We start from the raw sequence: 22,166 nt of genomic DNA on the forward strand, positions 1-22,166 counted from the left end.
AGACTGCCTGCTCTTGATGGGGTTACGATTCCTCTGAAGGAGCAGATACGCAGCTTGGTGATACTTCTAGATCCCTTGCTGTCACTTGAGACTAAGGTGGCCTTGGTGGCCATGGAGTGCCTTCCATCAGCTTCGGCTGGTGGTCCAGCTGCTCCCCTATCTGGACAGGGATAGCCTAACTTCTGTTGTCTCTGCTCAGGTAACCTCTAGGTTACATTGCTGCAATGCATTATATGTAGGGCTGCCTTTGAAGATGGTTCAGAAACTTCAGCTGGTGCAGAATTTGGCAGCCAGGTTGCTTACCAGGGCAAGACAGTTTGAGCTGTATTTTGTATTCTTATTTTGTATTTTTCTGCCTTGGGATATTTAGTTGGAGGGCGGTATACAGATTTAATAAACGGTGATGGTGATGATGATGTTCTGCTTCCCATTGGCATCTGGTTGGCAACTGTGAGAACAGGATGCTGGCCTAGATTAGCCCTTGGCCTGATCCAGCTGGGTTTGTCTTCATGCCAGCCAGCCTTAAACCTTGGTTTGATGTTTGATTATGAATCCGTGCTTCTTAATAAACCAGGATCCCAGATATGGACATCACAGGGAAGCCAAGCTTAACCCAGGCTTATCATGGTTTGTGAATGTGTCTGTTATTTCACTTACCTTTGAGTCAAACAGGTTTAGGGAATATTCAGTTATTGTCTGCAATGTTGTTTTAGTGTGTTTGTGGGGTGGGGGTGGGGAAGTAGTGTGAAGGATGGAATGATCAAACAGGAAATAAAATCAGTTTACAAGCGCCTACCCTGCAGCCAATGTTTTGAGTTAGTAAATGATTACAAAGGGTCTTGAAGTGGTTTGTTATTTTAGTCTTCCTCTTTAAAACTCGAAAGCATGAGAGCAGAGCCTGCATAAAAAGCAAGTCTGCCAACAGTATAATTTGTAGAAGAGACAGGTTGTTTGTTCAGAGCAAGCAAATATATCACTCCCCCATCAAGTAAATAATTAGATGTTTCTAACAGCTGTAACAGACCTCAGAATTATGAATGCAGACACTCTTTTTCCATGATTTCCCCCAAGAATGCAAAAGTAATAGAATTAATCACTGACTTTTCCCATCTGTTCTTTAGATAACATGCCAGTTTGATTTCCTCTGTCCTTTACCCCCATGAATCACTGTTTCTCGCATGCCTTCTGCCTTCTCGTTTCCACCGCGGTAAAATAAATAGAACAGAGTTGAGCATTAAATTCTAACAAATTTTTTAATCCTCTACTCTAATAGCCTCAGTGATGCTGATAATTGCTATGAATTGCTGCTTTGAAAATCTACAGAGCTCTCTTAAAACAATTGCTTCAGCTGCCTTGCTTTATATCTCTTCACCAAAAGTGTTGAGAATAAATTCATTGATTATTATTATTAGTTATATTTGCCTGGGGCCTATACTTGTCACACAGCTTGCATCAAAGTGGGACAGAGAGGCAGAGCAAGCTGTCAGTGTATAGGGCTCACATTGTTTTCAGTGGAACTAACTGCATGCAGATGTACCTTTGCCGTTCCCTTGCAAGTTGTCAATGTAAGCTGACTAGAGTTTGCAGAACATAAGGCTAAATTAGGCATCTAGGTGGCCTTTTGCTGGCTGCTGGCTGGGACGGAGCTCAGTAAAGCAGTCTTTGCTCCCCCCTCACTGAAGCCATTTGTGTGGGGTGGGAGGGGGGCCCTGTAATCCCAGAAATTGTTCAGCACCAAAAACAGACAGATTTTTATGCTTTAATAATGAGAAGCTTTCTCTCCATTATTAGGTGTTTGGCAACCAGATTCTTCCTTCCAGCATGCAGATCAAGAAAGCAACAGTGTTTCTCAACCCTGCAGCTTGCAAAGGGTAAGATTCCCTTTCCCAGCCACCTGGCATCTTTTCATATACAGTGGTTTTGCTTTCATCAGGGCAAGACATTCATGGGAACCAAAGCCTTACCTATCCTCCCCTGAACCTAATGTTATCAAACTTCTTCAGCTGATTGAGAAACCACAGTTAAATGGGCCTGCTTGCTAAATTTAACATGAACCCCAAATCATACAGTTCTTCTCACTCCCCTATCCCACTCCATATTCCGCATTAATGTCATCAGCATTTCCGCTCTATGAATGAGATTAAGATGTTCCCAAATAGAGGGGCATGCTCTGATGTTGGGCATGTTGATTTAGTGCCCCTGAAGCCACGCTGTGCCTATTTTCTGGTTTAGTGGTAGCAAATGGCTGTTGTGTGCAAAAGCTATTTCAAGGTCAAAGATTTAGCAGGCGTATTGGTTTTAAACACATTGGGGCTTTTTTTGTCAATGACTGTGGCTCCCGGTGGCTAGCATCTTCACCATCATTTTATTATTTATATGCCGCCCATCTGACTTGGTTGCCCCAGCCACTTTGGGCAGCTCCCAATAAAATATTAAGAACACAATAAAACCTCAAGCAGTAAAAGCTTCCCTGTACAGGGCATCCTTCAGATGTCTTCTAAAAGCCATAGTTGTTTATCTGTTTGACATCTGATGGGAGGGCAATCCACAGGACAGGCACCAGTACCAAGAAGGCCCTCCCTGTAGTTTCATGTCTCGCATTGAGGAAACGGCCAGAAGGCCCTTGGAGCTGGACCTCAGCATCTGGGCTGAACAATGGGAGTGGGGATGCTCCTTCAGGTATATTGGGCTGAGGCCATTTAGGGCTTTAAAGGTCAGCACCAACACTTTGAATTGTGCTCGGAAACATACTGGAAGCCAATGTAGGTCTTTCAAGACCAGTATTATATGGTCCTGGTGACCGCTCCCAGTCACCAGTCTAGCTGCTGCATTCTGGATTAGTTGCAGTTTCCAAGTCACCTTCAAAGGTAGCCCCATGTGCAGTAGTCCAAGCGGGAGATAACCAGAGCATGCACCACTCTGGCAAGACAGTCTGTGGGCAGGTAGGATCTCAGCCGGCATACCAGGTGAAGCTGGTAGATAGCCGCCCTGGACACAGAATTGACTTGTGCCTCCATGGACAACTGAGAGTCCAAAATGACTCCCAGGCTGCTCACCTAGTCCTTTAGGGGCACTGTTACTCATTTTAGGACCAGGAAGGGATTTTTTGCTTAGGAGGCCAAGCCACCCCGCTTAAAAAGATTGTCTCATTGACCTAAACTGCAAATTCTAGCTCAGGCTTATTTTTGATAGGGGGTAAGTCTTACAAACGACACCTTGTTTGGAAGATGTCCCTTACTTAAAGTCTTGTTTTCTTTTCCCTGGGTGCTCAAAATAATTTTTGCAGGATAATTCATAATTAATACCATGGTTATTTATTATGCAGCAGCAGGCATTAAAATGCACGAGAGCATTACCAAAACAAGGTCAGGTGAAGTTTTTGTATTAATGTTGCTGAATAATAATAAAGCAAGTGATATTTCTCTTTTAAAAGTAGAATTTGCATCTTACCAACCGAGGGCAAGTATTCCATATCTCATTAGTTGGGTAATAATACATTATTTGCTTGAGGGCTTATTATTTGGGGTGGCAGGCAGGGTTGTTGGGGGGAAATATTTAAAGTTTCTAAAGCCATAATAGAAAAGTGGCGAGATGAGCATTGGACTAGGGATGACGGGACATAGCCATGAAGCTTACTGGCTGAACTTAGGCCTGTCACCGTCTCTCAGACTTGTCTACCTCACAGGGTTGTTGCAGAGATGAAGTAGGGGCTTGGGAACACCTTGGAGGAAAAGAGGAGCAAAAATGTAAAGTATGGTGATGGCACAGGATTTCCATCCTTGAATAATTCTAGAGTTCAGAAGGACTTCCTTCTAAACTTACTGTTTGCTAGTAAATAGCTTCTTTTTATGAAGAAAAGAAAGTCCTATGCTGATGCTCCCTAAAAATGTCCCTGGCAACACAAGCTAGTAGCAGTGAATTCACAAATTCACTTATGAACACAGGGCAGTGACTTGTATCGCCTCATAATATGACCCTTTGCTGTGAGCCATTAAGAATCACTGTGGTGTAGCAGTTGATGTGTTGGAGTAGGACCTGGAAGACCCGGGTTCAAATCCCTGCTCATCCGTGAAGCTCACTGGATGATTTTGGGGCAGTTGCCATCTCTGTGTTACCTACTGCTCATCTCACAGGGGCGTTTGCTTGAATTAAATTAGGAGCGGTCCTGGGAAGACGGGTGGGATAATAATGTCATGTGATAAATAAAATGCATAGATTTATCTGACTCTGGCACTGCCCAGTGTTCCTTCTTCTACCCCCTCACTTCCACTAATTTGCTCTTTGCTTCTGTCATCACGTATTCAGTTATCATTGTTTCCCAGGTATCTTGCGACTGAGAACTGTGTATGAATGACTCATTCTGCATACAAAACCTCACTCCAGTCAAATATCCACCTTTATACTGATCCCATCCCATGTCGGCTTTTTTCCAAGGATCTGCAGAATAGCCTGTTGCTGTTATGAACATGATTTTGGTTTTAGTTAACAATTGAGGGTATTTTTTACGTGGAGGGAAGAGGAACTATCATAAAGTGACATCACACTTCTTTTAATTTTCTAGCAAAGCCAGGAGTCTTTTTGAAAAGAATGCGGCCCCAATTCTTCACTTGTCTGGTCTGGATGTGATTGTGGTTAAGGTAAAGACAGAGAATGGACTTGTGTTTTCTTCTCCTAGCGACTATTTCCTCTTCCCAGTATATATCAGCCAGAATCCATCTGTTGCTAGAGGTGAAATGAAAGATAAAGAGTCTATAAGTGCTCAAGTTGGGGAGGAGTTGTATTTTTTCTTATTTTAAAACCAGTGCTGGTGCTGGAGGAGATTCTTGAGAGTCCCATGGACTGCAAGAAGATCAAACCTATCCATTCTTAAGGAAATCAGCCCTGAGTGCTCACTGGAAGGATAGATCGTGAAGCTGAGGCTCCAATACTTTGGCCACCTCATGAGAAGAGAAGACTCCCTGGAAAAGACCCTGATGTTGGGAAGGATTGAAGGCACAAGGAGAAGGGGACGACAGAGGACGAGATGGTTGGACAGTGTTCTTGAAGCTACCAGCACGAGTTTGACCAAACTGCGGGAGGCAGTGGAAGACAGGAGTGCCTGCTGTGCTCTGGTCCATGGGGTCACGAAGAGTCGGACATGACTAAACGACTAAACAACAAAAACAAAAACCAGTGCCGTGTTTTGGTGGGGTTTTTTGGGGAATGTTGTTATCTTGCTTTCATTTCATTGACTCAAGGGCGATGGAGAATATATACAAGATTTTGGCGAGAGAGCCACCAAGGCCTGTAGGCAAAGAGAAGAGTTGATGACTCTGCCTGAGAAAAGTTCATTCTCATGCACGAGAGCTCATAAAATTGCCACAGGGCACTTGAGATTGATTAAGAGCAGTCCTTTTTTAAACACCTTTAATGGCCTCTCGGATAAGAAAAAAAACTCGGCATCTCTGATGAGAACATAAAAAGTCAAGAGAGCCTTCCTAAGGAAGGGAAGACTGAACTGTTCTGAGATTATATTGTGCTAGCTGTTCAACAAACTATTGCTAGCAGAAGTATGTCCTTTCTCCACTCAGAGGCAAGAGGGCATTCTGCTCAGGAAATGCCTGACCCTGGGATCAGGTAGGCAGGGCTAATGGGCACATGCCTAGGAATTTCAGTAGTGAAGCTGCCCTTATACTGAGTCACATTAGTCCATCTATTTCAGGGCTGTCTACTCAAACAGATAATAGCCCTCCAGAGTTTCAAGCAGCAACTTTCCCCCCAGCTTTGGTATGCAAGTAGCTAGAGATGATTGATCTAATCCCATCAATATGCATGGCACTTTTACTGAGTGGGTTTTTGTGTGTGTGCAGAGCACATGTTCAGCCATTGAGCTATGGCCCCTCCCCATTGGATCACAAAATATTTTATCATTCCATGTGGTTAACTTGTAAATTGGAAGGGTTCACAGATCAAGTAGGATGTTGTATCTCGATACGTGGATGGGAGACGGTTGCAAATCCCCACCATACATTGCCTCAGGATGTAGCGTGGATTAGTTCAATAGGTGGTGCTGTTGCTTTTAGAAATAATCTAGCAGAGATTGTTGGCTGAATAAGAAGGCATGGTTCTCAGAAGCTACCCATTTGGAGATACGTCAAAACCATCAATTATTCCTGCAAAAGCAACCAACTTCTTTGAATGAAAAAAGTGATTACATGTTTTGAGTTCTAATTTAGAAACAGCATGGGCTATATTTATCTTAGTTGAGCATATATATTGTAGGGATTTCTCTGTGTTACATCCTGTATTTGGGGGGGGGGCTTTAAGAGGGGTGATGCAAAACTTTGAAATTAATAAATGAGAAGATGTGTGCTGTTGTGCTGAGTATTAGATGTACGCGTGTTCATATGGAGATGAAAGGTTTTCTTTTGGGGCAGCCAATACCCAATGTTAGTCACAATCATGAGACCCATTGAAATTAGTGGACCCAAGTCCTTGCTTTTCACTGGGTCCGATCTGAGTATTAATACCACCCAACATGTTTCTGGCTTCTCTGTGTCTATCACAGACAGATTATGAAGGGCAAGCGAAGAAGTTGTTGGAGCTGATGGAAAACACAGACATGATAATCGTTGCAGGAGGTGATGGAACATTGCAAGAGGTACTGCAAGAATTCTTCTACATTTCTCCCCATGGGAAAATAGCACATAGGGGAGCATTCTCGATAGGAGAAGCTTTTCTTCCACCTTCATGCACTCCAAGCTCCCCCCCCCCAAGATTCCTCTCATCCTGGTTCCCACTAAACCATTCGAAACATGTGGTGTAGCAGTTAGAAAGTCAGACAGGGACCTGGGAGACCAGGATTCAAATCCCCATTCAGCCCGGAAGTTCACTGGGTGGCCTTGGGCCAGTCACTGTCTCTCAGCCTTAACCTACCTCACAGGGTTGTTGCGAGCAGGGAGAACCATGCACACTTCCTTGAGCCCCCTGGAGGAAAGGGTGATATGTAAATGTAATAAGTAGGTAACTGGAGCAAAAATTGTAGGATACATCAATGTTTGGTGGTGTGTCATCTGTTCATTTGAAGAAGGAAGGCAAGTTCTGGTTCATTTTACCGATGGTAGCTAAAAAAAGTTTTTTTTCTTACAGGTCATAACTGGCCTTCTCCGGAGGGTGGATGAGGTAAGGTGTTTTCTTCTGTTGCCTTTTTAACAGGAAAATCCAAAGCATTCTGTAGTCTCACTGTCTTGTCTTTTTTGTTAGGCTGACCCTGCTGTTGGCTTGCAGTTTCATCTGTCTGTCTTGGGCCCAGGGAAGTCAATCTGTGTCTGGGGTGTAGCACCCCAGAATGCATGTGGGGGCTTCATGTGATGGAGCGCTCCTCCATACAAAAACACTTTTTAGAATAGTAGCATGTTGACAGGAAGGCTAGGCCCCAAATTCTTCTCCCTGGTTTTCTGTGTAGAGAGACTTGTTTCATATGGAGCAAGAGCAATCAGTCATGCAGTCCCCACATACAATATGAAATGGTACAGCCTTGCCACAGGTTTGTTGGCTTATTGAGAATTAATTAGGCCTTTGTCTTGGAAGTAGCTTCTTGCCTCAGTTTTGAGGAGTTCCTGGTAAGCACAGCAGGGTAGTTTTGAATGCAAAACTTTCGAACAGGCATTTCTCCAGATTTGCAAAACAAGCGTTCCTCTGGACAGTAGTCAGGTAAAGTGAAAGTGGAACCCATGACTGTTTGCATTCCCTTTGGAAGCAAGCTTTGGGTGAAATCCATACACCAGCAGGGGTGCATTGCATAAAGCTTATAAGGCTGCTTGTTAACAGAATTGTATTCCACAATGTCTTATCAGTACCTGACCAAAAGGAAAAAAAGAGAAAGACAGAAAGTGCAATTTAATGATTCTCTCTGAGATCCCAGGAGGCTGTTAGCAACTAGAATTGTGCCTGCTGTACAGAGCCTTTGCCTGCTTATGGAGAGACAAAATTTATATTTCAGCTTCGGTGCAAAGAATTACCTTGCTTCCTTTGAGAAATTGTAAGCTTTCAAATCTCTACACTTGAAAAAAAAAACCAGGAAAAAGTAATAATCTGCTGTGACAGCTTTGCTGCTTAATGGAGGACCATTCCTCTCCTCCCCCATCTCCTGGAAACGGAGCAATTCCTGGGTAAAGGAGCAATGGATCTGAGCTACAGTGCTGTGTAGTCTTGGCCTTTTCATGTCAGTCTCTGTTTCCTATCAGTGGGGAAGGGATGCTGTCTTTCCCTATTGCTGTCCATTTATAGTTGCCCCGGAGGCAGTCATCAGATGCCTCCTCTCTCTGTACAGTGATGGACCCTTTTAGCTAACGGTTGGAGCTCACAATGAACTCCATGAACTTGATTCTCTCGACTGGACAGAGCGAGTTTCAGGAGATGGCAGCCCCCTCCGCCAGCCTGCTTTCCCAGGCAAGAGATAATAACTGGATCCCTTAACCAGCTAGGGAGAATAATGGGCAAGCAAACAGAGATCACACTCTACAGCCATTGGCCAGGTTATTCGTCAAGCCAAGCCATGAGCAATGTTATATTCTTTTAAAAAAAGAAGTTCATCTTCCCAGCTATTGATGGCGCATAACTAAAGAGCAGCTTCTCTGTTTCATTGCAGTACAGTTCTAGTTCAGACTAAGAGGACAGTAGAGATCAAGTTATGCTTTTGTTTGAAGATTTTGTATAGTTCCAGCATGCTTGACCTCACCCTTTCATTTCCATGCAGCTTCTAGATTGCATGTTGGCTCGGCGGGAAATGAAGTTTTGCTACCTCCCATGACAAAACACTTCCCTTGAATTTTCTTTCTTATCCCCCTTTCACTTTGCACGCTAGAACGGTGCACCCCATCATAGCTCACAGTAACCCCAAACTCCCTGAATATTGTGCACCTGTTCTGCTGGTGCAAGTCTGTGACCCAAAAAAGGCCCGGCACTCGCCAGCACCGCAATCTCCAGTTAGCTAACACCTCTTGGCAGGCTGTGGTTAGTACTGTAGGCAAAATCGCTGTGTCTCTCTGTTCTTTTGACACTGGGCCATCTGCTCTGAAGTATAAGGGGACAGAAGAGATAATGAGATGAGGAAGGAGACTGGTTGTAAGAGAGGCTGCAGCAGAAAGGCATGGAAGCAGATGGAGCGCTTCAGAAAATGAGTTGGATTTGCTGAATCACTGTGCTGCAAGCTGCAGTCTTCTGCAGAGAGCCAAGGTGTCGTGGTTGCACAGTCATTAACATTGATTTGCTGGCGTACTTGAAGGAGCACAGCTCTTGGTTTGCATGTGTGTGCACATACATGTGTACTCTATAGTAACATGGCCTTAGCAGCCGGGCGTTGACTGGGAGAACAATGCAGGCAGTGACTTCCAGCCAGGCAGCATGTCTAGAGAAAAGAGCTGTGTTTGAACCTTCCAGTCGCGTCCGAGCCGCAACCCAGCATGTGACCCTCCCTTATTAGCAGATCACCTCATTCTGTTGCCTGCTCCCCCAACTTGCAGAGTCAAAGATAAAGACTGTCAATCTGTCTGTTTGGAAAAGGGCTGCTTGATTGGTGTGTAATAATAACCTCCCGACTTGATTGCCAGGGTGCCTTATTTTAATATTCCCCTTCGCGGAGAAAGACACTCTGCATTACCGAATTTCCTGTCTCAGCCGCGCTTTGCTTGGAGATGAAATGCAGCCTGAGCGCAGCCACGCTTCGGGTGCCACCTTCAGTCTTTTAGGAGATGGCAGGTTGCTGACAGAATCCATACATTGCTTGGAGAGGACGTGCCAGGCTCTGCGTGTGTAACAATGCGGCTAATGACTACAGAAGGCTGCTTTGTAGCCAGTTGGCATCCGGAGGGGCTGTCCGGAGAGGCTGATGTTCCGAGTCATTCTTTATTACTGCCTCCCTTTCAGGAAGAGCCTGCCTGGGGTGGGGGGTGGGGGGTGAAATCAGGCGCAGCTGCACAGAAGGGGAGCTGGATTCAGCTGGCGCTGATGCAGACTTGTTTTGCCCTTGTTCCCAGGCAGCTTTCAGTAAGATTCCCATCGGATTCATTCCCCTCGGAAAGACCAGCACCTTAAGTCACACGCTTTATCCAGAGAGTGCAAACCAAGTCCAGTAAGTGTGTGTGTGTGTCATACGAGAATCAGTGTGAAAAGGAGTAGGGTGGCAGGGAGGAGACTGGTGTATATTGAAGGAAGGAAGGGCTGCAAATCTGGTCCGTTCCCCACCCCCCAAAGGGACCATTTTAGGCACTTCAAGATTATGTTATACATGGTCACCTTCAAAAATGAGAAAAGATCTATATCATAACCTTAATGTACCTAAAATGGTACTTTTTGTAGAAGTTCAGATTATTATTATTTATTTAATTTGTATACCCCCCTTCATCCATAGACCTGACATTTTAGTGTATTTTTAATCTTTGTTGGAAGCCGCCCAGAGTGGCTGGGGAAACCCAGCCAGGTGGATGGGGCACAAATCATCATCATCATCATCATCATCATCATCATCATCATCCCAGGGCAGTTCCCAACATAAAATTACCATAGAAAAAAACCACAAAATACATAATAAAAATAAGAACAAAACCAAAGGAAGAATCCCTCCTCCTGTAACACATTTAAAGGGGCATGGGATATCAATCAGCCAAAGGCCTAGTTGCAGAGGAACATAAAGGTGTATAATGAAGGCATCACATGAACCTCCCTAGGGAGAGCATCCCACAAACTTAGATTTTACATTTATTGTCACATTTGTACCCTGCCCTTTTTTCAAGGAGTCCAAGGCAGCATCTGAGGGGCCTCCTTGTTTTTGTTGGGATACTGCCAGGGAGATAGAATCCATCTGAGCCCCCAAGCTCGGTGCCGGACGATCCATCGACCTCCCGTAGTCAGGCAATATCAGCAATTCAGCGACACTAAGCCTCAGGCTTAGTGCACACTCTGACAGCAGAATTCACACAGCAAGAAGTTGCACAGCATGAGAGCAGAACATGCATATTTACAGTTTATTTGGCGTTGGTCAGAACAAAGAAGGCATGACCGTCTGCTCCGACTGCTCAGGCAAAACAGGCGAAAACGAAACGAACTTACAACATAAACATCCTGTGAGACAGGAACTTACGCAGGCTGTTATACAAACATCCTGCTCCCTTTTAAGGTGGAACGGAAATATCCTAACATCCTCCCCCTTTCCGTGTAACCAGTAGTACCTGTGGTTCAACCCAATTGCAACCTTTGTGCGTAAACCTTCAGTTGTTCTCTGTTAACAACCTTAGACAACAGATCAGCAGGAATTTCATTTCCTGGCATGTAGGACACCTGAATGAGTCCTTTCTGAATACACTCTCTTGCACGATGTAGCTTAATCTGCAAGTACTTGGTTCTTTGCTTGCAACTCTCTGAGTTCAGCAAAGCCAAACAAGATCTATTGTCTTGATACACTTGTATAGGACATTTCACAGAAACCCCAATGTCCTTAAACAGTTGCACCAACCATTCACAATCCATGAGTGAAAATGACAGAGCATTGAGTTCTGCTTCACAGGAACTTAGGCTAACTGTTGTCTGCTTTTTGCACAACCAGTCAAACAGGCAGTGGTTGTACATGTAGCATACTCCAGAAGTGCTTGTACCATCCGTGGTGTCACTTCCAAAACTTGCATCTGCAAAGATTTCAAGACCTCCAGTCTTCTGACTGGTGAACCTCAGCCTGTAGTGCATAGTCCCTTTCAAATACCGGGCTATGCGCTTCAGAGCTTTCCAATCCTGAACAGTAGGATTGTTAGCATGTCTGCTAAGCAGGTTAGTGCTTACAGCAATGTCAGGTCTCGAACATCTAGCAATGAAATTCAACTTGCCTAGAATGCATCTGTACAGCGTTGTGTCAGAAAACGCTTCAGCAGTACTGTCTACCTGGTAACCTGTCACCATCGGTGTGTCTGCTGGGTTTGCATCAACCAAATTCAACCTGGTTAATACATCAGCAATTTTCTGTGTTTGGTGTACCAGAAAATTACCTGCTTGGTCCCTCTCCACCTGCAGAGAAAGATAGTTGGATACCTCACCAAGATCCTTCATGTCAAAGTGCTCCTTCAGCTGAGCTAGGGTGCTTTGGTAGAAAGCCTGATTCTTCCAAAACATTAGAAGATCATCAACAAAACATAAACAATACAGTTTGTTTTGCCCCTCCTCCTTGACAAACACACATGGATCTGCTTTGCCCTGGTGAAAACCTAGAGAAAGCAACGTTTCAGTGAGTTTTGTGTTCCAACACCTGGCACTCTGCTTGAGACCATACAAGGATTTCCGCAGTTTACAGACCATTCCCTTCTGTATCTGCATCCCGTCAGGTGGAAGCATGTACAGCTCCTCCCCCAAAATCCCGTACAAAAAAGCTGTATTTATGTCATGATGGGAAACATGCAGTTTCTCCTCCGCAGCGATCTTGAGCATCAGCCGAATGCTCTCATATTTGACCGTGGGTGAGTAGGTCTCGTGGTAATCCTGCCCTGGTACCTGTGAAAAACCTCTGGCAACCAATCTGGCTTTGTGTCTGACAACCTTGCCATTCTGGTCTGTCTTGGCCTTGAAGACCCATTTGCTGCCAACCAGTCTCATTCCTGGGACTACCGGTACCAGTTCCCAAGTCTGGTTCCTGTTTAAGGAATCAACTTCAGCCTTCATGGCATTAAGCCAAGGCTCAGCATCTTTAGAGGTTAACTCCTGGACCTCTTTGAAGCTTGAAGGTTCCCACACCTTCTCCGAGCTACTAAGAACAGCAGTTGCCATCTTAGCAAACTCATCAGCAAATCTCTTTGGAGGTTTGCCTTTGGTCGCCCTTTCAGACCTGCGAACCAGACGCAAGTCTTCTGGACTCATCTCCTCCTTCTTAGGAGAAAAGTGACCAATGGTGAACAGTGGTTCTTCCAGTTCATTGTCAGACTCATCAGATGGTCTGACTGAGGCCTTTGCGCTCTTGTAGTCTGCTGTGTCATCACTGTCACTGACAGCAGCAGCAGCGCCGCCCACTGAACTGGAATCCGAACTCTGATCATCATCATCATCATCATCATCATCCTCAGTTTCCTCAGCTTTCTCAGCATGATCTGCTTTCTTTACATCACCTTCATCCTCCTCTGGGTAACTCTGGAAAATTCCCACATTTTCCCCCCACTTAGGATTGTACTCAACACTCCTTGTGAACTTTATGGATTTAGAGTTAGTCATCCATACTCTGTATGCACCTTTTTCGTACCCCATGAACAAACCATGTGCCCCACGCTTCCCAAGCTTGTTGCTTTGTGGGGTGTGTACCCACATGTCAGAACCAAAGATTCTCAAGTGCTTGACATTAGGTTGCTTACCAAACATTTTCTCATAGGGAGTGCAGCCAATAGGTGATGACAGTCTCCTGTTAAAAGTATAAACAAAATTCGAGAGAGCCTCCCCCCAAAACTTCTCAGGGAGGTTGGCATCATGCAACAAGGTTTTTATCCCTTGCAGCAACGTTTGATTTGCTCTCTCCGCAAGCCCATTCATCCATGGCGATCTAGGCGTTGACAAGTCATGCTGGACTCCCTTCTCAGTCAGGAAAGCTTCAAACTGCTGAGAAGTGAATTCCCCGCCTCGATCAGTAAACAGACAACCAATACGTTTACCGTGAGCATTCTCCAACCAAGCACAGAATGCCTTGAACTTAGGAAATGCTTGCGATTTCTGCTCGAGCATAAACACATGAATGTACCTGGAAAAAGAATCAATTAGAACCATGAAGTACCTTGCTCCTCCCAAAGAGGGCGCTAGAGGACCTACCAGGTCTGCGTGAACTAGCTGGTAGGGTTTGGAAGCCTGCCTGCTAGACTCCTTGCCTTTTGGAGCAACCTTCACCTTGTTCTCTGCACAAGATACACATTTCATGTGAAATTTGCAAGGTTTGATGTCCAAACCTTCAACCAACTCAGGCATCTTGGTTAGCGCTTGCCAAGAGAGGTGACAAAATCTGCAATGTGCATCGTGAATGCATCCTGCATGAAGAACCTTGTTAGTTTGTGCAACACAACAAGAATCAGCATTAGACACAGCAACATCATCATAAGTTAGACAGAACAAACCATCCATCAACTTTGCATGCAAAATGTCCTCTTTGCCTTTTCTGATGACACAGACAGTCTTCTTGAAGGAAACCTCAAAACCACGCCCAGTCAGCTGTGGTACACTTATCAAATTGTCCACAGCTCCTGGAACAAAAAGAACATTACTAATCGTAGTATGCAGACTTTCAAGTTTCACAGTCCCAACTCCTGTAGCTTGCAAAGTCCTTCCATCAGCCAGCTGGATCTCTCCATCTTGAGGTGTGAAGGAGATGAACAGATGGCGGTCTTTGGTGAGATGGCGCGTGGCCGCAGAGTCCACAATAAACCTGGCCTTCCCCTTCGAAGCAGATTTGCTGGCAAACAAAACCTTGTTTTCCACCAGCGTGGGCTTTTGCAGCTTGCCTTTAGCCTTTGGTGAAGCTGTGCCAGCAAACATAGCCTTGTTTTCCACTGGCGAGGGCTTTTGCAACTTGCCCCCCCGCTCCTGGCCACCTGCAAGCATCTTGCTCTGTTTACATCTGGTCTTCCGGCCTCTGCAAAGGCTCTGACCTTGGTTCTCACGAGAAACAGAGCTCTCAGCTGCCGACTCCTTGGCTCCCTCTGGAGGCTGGAATGCTGCCTGGGATGACATCACAGTCAGCTCCCCCTGCAACTTGCAACCGGTGCCCTCAGCATCCCTGCATTCACTAGCATTCTGGGAAACAGCCAGGACCTCCGATGCATTCAAACCCTGGGCTGGGATTATTGGCTGGTGGGCCTTTTTCAAAGCATCCCACATGTCACGTGCCGTGAGATTTCCAGCAAGCGTCTTTATTTCCTCCAGAGAGACGGACAAGACTATTACGTCTATGGCTCTCGAATTCTGAGCCTCCCATCTCCCTGTCAGAGGAACTGGAGGGGCTTCACAGACAGTATGCCAGACTCCAAACTGACGCAGCAAACTCTCACACCATTTTGCCCAGGTCTCATAATTGTCCCGATTTAATTTTGGGCACTCAGCAGCTTCAGAGGCCTTGGAAAAACTCCATTCCAGCTCTTAACGTCAGCCGTGAGTCTTCTTCACTTCAGAGACTCCTTATCTTGGCACCCATAAATCACGAAGCCTGCTTGGCTCGGCTCCCAGGCCAATTAGGCCAGCCGGACATCAAAAGCTCTTGCCGCGGCAACGAAAAGCCTTTGCTTTCGCTTTCCCCACACATACCTCAGCAGTCTGTCGCAGTCTTACTCTCCTGCAAGTGCCGTGAATCTGGGCCCATAACCTGTTGTTGGGATACTGCCAGGGAGATAGAATCCATCTGAGCCCCCAAGCTCGGTGCCGGACGATCCATCGACCTCCCATAGTCAGGCAATATCAGCAATTCAGCGACACTAAGCCTCAGGCTTAGTGCACACTCTGACAGCAGAATTCACACAGCAAGAAGTTGCACAGCATGAGAGCAGAACATGCATATTTACAGTTTATTTGGCGTTGGTCAGAACAAAGAAGGCATGACCGTCTGCTCCGACTGCTCAGGCAAAACAGGCAAAAACGAAATGAACTTACAACATAAACATCCTGTGAGACAGGAACTTACGCAGGCTGTTATACAAACATCCTGCTCCCTTTTAAGGTGGAACGGAAATATCCTAACAGTTTTGTCCTCGCAGCAACCCTGTAAAGTCTGCCTACCATGGACTTCTTCATTGACCTGGTGATTTGAACCAAAGTCGTAATCCCCATCCCTGGTCTGCACCAGCCTTCCCCAACCTGGTGCCCTTCAGATGTTACGAACTTCTCCACCCACCCCTGACCATTGGCCGTGCTGGCTGGAGCTAATGGGAGTTGTAGTCCAAAACCTCTGAAGGGTGTTCGCTTAAGAAAGGTACCACTAAGGTTGGTTGCCTTACTCCCTAATTCCATCGCACTTGTTCTCACTGAAAGGTCGGCCGGCCTGGAAGCAATTTAATTAAAGCCAGCACCGCTGAATCCAGCTTCCACTTGAAAAGGGCAAGGGGGGAACCCTCGGTCATGTCAAGTTGGCAAGTATAAGTCTGGTTTGTTACAAGAGCATTGGCCTTCTCCGAGCTGCAAACAAAGGATGTTGTGCCAGTTGGCTTGGAGAAAATGACCTACAAAGGATACCTGCAAAGCTTCTGTTGAACTGAATGCTAATTAAGATACAGTGAGCAATAGCAAGCAGGCCTCTCTGTGGCAGTGAAATAACACCCACTTACTGCTGTGGAACAGGAAAAGTATGATGGGAAGACGATACACCACATCTCAGATTTAGCAATCCCCAAAGTGCCTTTCACACTGATTTGTTGTTGCCTTGTTACCCAGCTCCCCATCCCCTGCCCCACCCCTATTATTTGATCATTCCATGAAGCTGGAAACGCTTCTCATCTTGCATTTAAGACAGAGTTAAATTTCTGGAGATTTCACAGCAGGAAGAAGGGACAGGATATACAGTAATTTTTTAAAAAAATAATATTTATTTACTTATTTTATTTTATTTTTTACCAACCACCAAAACACAAACAGTGAAGCCCCCAGGCGGCTGATACATTGGGTATACATATTCAATAATATACCTATTAAATAGTATTCATATAACATATTCAAATCAACTATATGTACACTTCTACATACCTTAACATTCCTCCTCCACAAGGTTTCTTTAACTTTTAACATTTTAATTTCCCCAGATTGTTCAAACCTACCCAAATAACTCAATATCTTCTCAAACCAATCCTCCTCTTTCTCACAGACCTTAAGCCCTTTCATTCTATGTATCTTCACAGTTAGGTATTCTAAAATTATAATACTATTCAGTTTTTTCCTCCATTTGTTCGCCCCTAGCTCTTCTGCATTTTTCCAATTACTCGCTATAACCTGTCTGGCTGCAATTACCATCAATTTTACCCATTTACATTCCTCTTTTGTTTTTAACTCGAGGGGCAGGATATAAATGCAACGATGAAAGATATGTGCCAGTGTAACTTGAGAACTATAACGTAGGCATCCTCCCTTTTCATGCATTCTGATCCGTTCAGTTTGTGGCAGTGCAGCAGGAAACCGACTCAAAAGGCTGCGTTCAGAAACTCTTGCTTTTCTGCTTGCAACCTCCTAGTGAGCTTTATGGCAAAACAGGCATTTGAACCTCATCCATAGTCAACTTTATGCAAGACCCACAAATTATTGGGCAAGACTATAGTTGGGAGTGAGCAGAAGGTACTCTCTTATTCATGGCAGCGCAGCCTTCACTGAAGGCGTTTTGTGTCGCCTGCCCTGAGGCTGAAGGATCAGAGTAGGCTTGAAATCGAAATAAAAGCTCTAACTCAGATGCCAGTGTCCTCTTTTTGTGTGTGTGTGCAGGAATACGTGAATGTGCTTATGCCAAGTCAGGCTGATCGTTCCTCTCACCCAAATGGTGTCAACTCTGACTGGCAGCAAAGTACCTCATGGGGGGAGGTCCTTTTCAGCTCTGGTGCCATCTAGGGTCCTTTTAAAGGGAGATACCTGAGCTAAACCGCAGAGCCTAGGACTTGCCGATCAGAAGATTGATGGTTCGAATCCCTGTGATGGGGTGAGCTCCCGTTGCTCGGTCCCTGCTCCTGCCAACCTAGCAGTTTGAAAGCATGTCAAAAGTGCAAGTAGATAAATAGGTACCACTCTGGCGGGAAGGCAAACGGCGTTTCCGTGCGCTGCTCTGGTTCGCCAGAAGCGGCTTAGTCATGCTGGCCACATGACCCGGAAGCTGTACGCCGGCTCCCTCAGCCAATAAAGCGAGATAAGCGCCGTGACCCCAGGGTTGGCCACAACTGGACCTAATGGTCCTTACCTGAGCTCAAGCCTAGGATGCTCTGCAAGGGAAGCATGCCCTCTGCTACTGAATAACATCTTCCTCTTGACTTCTTCTTCAGGCATATTACTGATGCCACGCTGTCCATACTGAAAGGAGAGACTATTCCACTTGATGTTTTGCAGATTAAGGTAGCCATCGTTTTTCTTAGATCCTCCTCTTTCTGGGAGGGATATTTTTCTTCATCTGTCTTTTGCCATGTGCTTTTCTAACCCCATTATGTTTTTAAAGAGCATGCAACAATATAAAATCATTCTTTAAAGAACAGTGCACCTAGTGCAGGGCAGGGACTTGAACCCGTGGCCCTGACATTGAGAGCCTTATGCTCTATCATCTGAGCTATCTATGAAGGCATCTGGGAAGGAGAAGAGGGGGATTTGATCCTATAATGTTTTTAAGCCTTTCTATTTTTTATGTTCTTAATTGTTTTTAAATGTGTGAAATTCGTTTTGTTTTTAATTGCGCTGTTTTTACCGCTTTGTTGTTTGCTGCCCTGGGCTTCCTTGAGAGCAGTGAAGGGACAGAAATTCAGCAGATTAATCATCACCATCATCTTGTGAAGATTTCCCTTTCATTTAAATGATAACTACTCGTCATTCTTGCTTTGGTCTTCTGATAGCCACAAAATTAAATGACTCATGGCTAAAATAACATTGCAGACAAGCACTCTACACTGAGGAATTAATTTGCAATTCCTTTCTTTTATGTGTTGCTGGAATATAGTGGTTGGTGTTTTTGTTCTCGAACCACTGATCCATTGTTGGCAAGATCACCACAGATTACTGCGATTTATAACATTTGACTTTTGTTAGTGATTGTTTGTTTTTCCTTTATAGGGGAACAAAGACCAGCCCGTCTTTGCTGTAACTGGTTTAAGATGGGGGTCTTACAGAGATGCGGGAGCAAAAGTCAGCAAGTATGTTGACCACTATTGCTTTGTTTTCTCTTTGCCCCTATCTTGTACTTCTAGACAGTTTCTCCACTATCTCCAACAATATGCAAGCAAGGAGCCCACTGGGACCAGATCAGGCTGTGAAGTGTTAAGACAGCTGCTGATTGCCTCTGAATCCTTGGACCAGGTTCCAGAGAAGGACATGGGAAGCCTCTAAACTGTCACTATTTTTCGCAACAGATTGAAGCACATACCAGAAATTTACGTTTGTGCAATTAAAATGGATTAAAGTGCTTTGTGCAATCAATCCACTTTTCTATTAAAAAAAACCTGCAGTGAGAAAAGTGACAGGGAAAGTGTGGGATGAACAAATGACTAACAGGAAGATGAGGAAATACCCCACAGGCAAATGGGGATGAATTCAGGATGATTGCTCAGATGGGGATGAATGCTCAGTTTTGTAGAACTGCCCCCGCAAACAAATTGGAACAAGTGCTGAATAAATACCAGACATAGTCTGACCTCTTTGCATAAGCAAAACAGGATGAATGCTCAAGAAACAGGTCATCTGGAGAAGCCCACTGAGTACATTAGCACACATCCAGGTGCTACACCTTCATGCGCATTGCTTGTGCATCTAATGTCCAAAGATTAGGTTGTAAGAAACAGCTTTAGTAGATACTGCATTGGAAAAGAGGACTGCTTTCCCCGTGCCCCCGGTTTTATTTTGCTTTTTCGGTTCATTTTATTCTCTTCTAGGTACTGGTATCTTGGGCCTCTGAAAATCAAAGCAGCCCACTTCTTTAATACATTGAAGGTAAAGGCATTTCAATATGGGTCACACAAGGCTATCACAGTGGGAAGATCTGTGATGCACACAGTGGTGGATCACATTTTTGAGTGCATGAAGTCCCCAGGTTTAGTCCAAAACAAAAGAATTTGCTGGAGAGTCACACCCAGACAGCTGTGAGCTAGAGGGTCTGACACTGTGTGAGGCAACTTCGTGTGATCTTACTGTATGTGGCATATAATGTAGTTTGGAGTGCTTACATATCATATTTAAGGCAGTGTTGACTTTTTTTTAACGTAGCTCAAAACCGACTAAGCTTTGGTTATTCATATTTTGCCAGGAAAGGGTGGCAGAGACAATTGGCTTTTAAAAAGTCTACTAGTGGAATGCAGCTGAAATAATACTACAATGCTATTAACTGCATTATGGAAGGGTAAACAGCCTCTCATGCAGCTGAGGTTGCTCGGCTGCCTTCCTCTAGTGCAGTCCTTTCTCATGGTTTTTGTTATGCTAATGATTCACCCTGAGATTTATTCAATTGACGTAAGTGGTGCCTATAAATAGAGCCCACAGGACTGTTGATAATCTGCCTCTTGCATTCAGCCTACCTTCTGTCGCAAAATGAGCAGAAAGGTTAATTGCTCTAGTTCTCAGGTACTGAAGGATTTGACATACAGTAAAGTAGCTGCATTCCCTCCCCCTCCCGTTCACACCCTTTTCTTGATTCCTTAGCAGATAATAAACATATAACTCTCCTGTGAAATGCCCTGACACATCATAACATATGTACTGTCTATGAGTTTGCACGTAATACTAAACCATGGTTTAGTGGTATGTGGACAAGCTGCAGGGAGCCCAAACAAAAGCGTCAGTCTCACCTCTCCCCCCCTCACCTTTCTGAGTGATTTGTTTTATATAAACCAGGAATTCTGTTTTTGAACAAACTCTGTTCAAATTAAAGTGTTGATTTGAACTCTTGAACAAATTAAATAAAGCAGCTTCATAACAATGGTTTGGCTTGTTTTTAACCTTTCCAGGATTCCTGGTTGGTTCAACAGGACAAGCCAGGGTTTATTCAACATGAAGTTAATCTCTTCAGAAGGCCTCCTTCTCCTGACTACATAGGAGGGAAGAGTGCAACACTTCACTCAGTCTTGGTGCAGCTCACCCACATAATGTTAAACCACAGTTTAGTGTGACAGTCGAGTGCAGCCTTTGCAAGACACGATTTAGATCAGCTAGACCAGAATTTCTTCTCTGCGGCAGGACAGTAACCTGCTTTGGGTGAAGTAAAGTTCTTTCCTCACACACACTTTCCCCAGCCGCTCCGTCCCCCTCAACTGACAGAAACACTTGTTCACCTCCTCGCAGGGAAATGGGCTGGTATAATGGCTGGAGGAGAAAGCAGCAGGTGGGTTAAGCAGCCCCTAGATTGCCTCTTCTGCCTTGTGGCTGTTTGGTGGCAACCATAATTCCAAGTCTGCCTGCTGCTGAATGAATGGTCGGTCTAGCTCTCACATACCCCTGTAGAAATGGTTATTTTGCTTTTTCTTTCTGGAAATTCCAAGGAGTGGCCTCAGAAGCATCTAGCCTCCCTTTCCTATTTGGACCCAACTCCAAGGCCTCCTGAGGAGCCGGAGCAAAAGACCCCTAGACCTCCTTTATACATCAGGCTTTACAAGAGACTGGCACATTATTGGACACCTGTCCCCAAAGGTAAGCGGTCAGTCATTCTCTCTCAGATAGATAGATATATTAAAGCTGTTCATTAAAAGAATCCTTTCTCCCCACTGTGGCCCTGCAGCAGGGCCTTGAGAGATCTGTCACCTTTTCCAATTAAGTCAGCGAGTTGCTTTCTTTTTGTTGTGTGAACTTTGAACTTCTTTCTTCCTTTTCTGCGGCTGTAGTTCCTTTGAGCAGCCAGCATTAAATATAGATGGAACAAGGCCTTGTGAAGTAAGAAGAAATAGAAGGATCTGGGCCTCTGCTGATCTTAATACAACAGCGCTTATCTAACTTTCTGTTTAATGGTGTCTTTCCTCTCGGACTTCAGAAATCCCCAAGGAGGTGACCCCGGAGGCCTGGCGAGAAATGCAGCTGTCTGCTATTGAATTCTCTGTCACTACTCAGAACAGACATCTTGACTTGAAAGTAAGAGTAGAGAAATAAATAAATAAATGCTAAGCTTTCCTTCGCTTCACAAAAGTAGTTGCTTTGCAACTTGAGGGGATAACAGCCTGCTTAGGCCTAATACATCGGGTCTGAATTCGAAATGGTGGCAACCTGAGATGTGCGCGTCTGTTTTGCTTTGCCTCTCTCTAAGTCCCATACCCTGTGAGCCGTGTGTGCGCTTCTTAAAATGGGCCATGCCAAAAAGAGAGAGAGAGAGAAGCATATATACACAAACATGCTTTTTGTACTTTATGAGTACCTGTGCCCATTCTGCACATAAAATGTGTGTGTCATTTCCTGTGCAGTAAGTCCATCGGAGCATGGAATGTTTAGTGCAGAGTACCATTTCTTGAGATTCTCTGCTTCTAAGGAGGCACAAA

At 44.8% G+C, this 22,166-nt stretch overlaps 1 protein-coding gene across 2 annotated transcripts in view; it reads left to right on the forward strand.

The window, feature by feature from the left end:
- AGK (acylglycerol kinase) overlaps positions 1-22,166 on the forward strand; it is a 43,185-nt gene that overhangs the window by 15,776 nt on the left and 5,243 nt on the right. For both annotated transcript variants that reach the window (XM_053405151.1, XM_053405152.1), the window contains 10 exons: positions 1,792-1,871; positions 4,562-4,637; positions 6,548-6,640; positions 7,129-7,161; positions 10,017-10,111; positions 17,994-18,063; positions 18,769-18,848; positions 19,584-19,641; positions 21,183-21,330; positions 21,668-21,765. In XM_053405151.1, the coding sequence (XP_053261126.1) occupies positions 1,792-1,871; positions 4,562-4,637; positions 6,548-6,640; positions 7,129-7,161; positions 10,017-10,111; positions 17,994-18,063; positions 18,769-18,848; positions 19,584-19,641; positions 21,183-21,330; positions 21,668-21,765 (831 nt within the window). The remainder of the gene's footprint in view (positions 1-1,791; positions 1,872-4,561; positions 4,638-6,547; positions 6,641-7,128; positions 7,162-10,016; positions 10,112-17,993; positions 18,064-18,768; positions 18,849-19,583; positions 19,642-21,182; positions 21,331-21,667; positions 21,766-22,166) is intronic.

The sequence above is a fragment of the Podarcis raffonei genome, chromosome 10 (assembly GCF_027172205.1).
Source record: "Podarcis raffonei isolate rPodRaf1 chromosome 10, rPodRaf1.pri, whole genome shotgun sequence".
In the NCBI taxonomy this organism is placed as follows: Eukaryota; Metazoa; Chordata; class Lepidosauria; order Squamata; family Lacertidae; genus Podarcis; species Podarcis raffonei.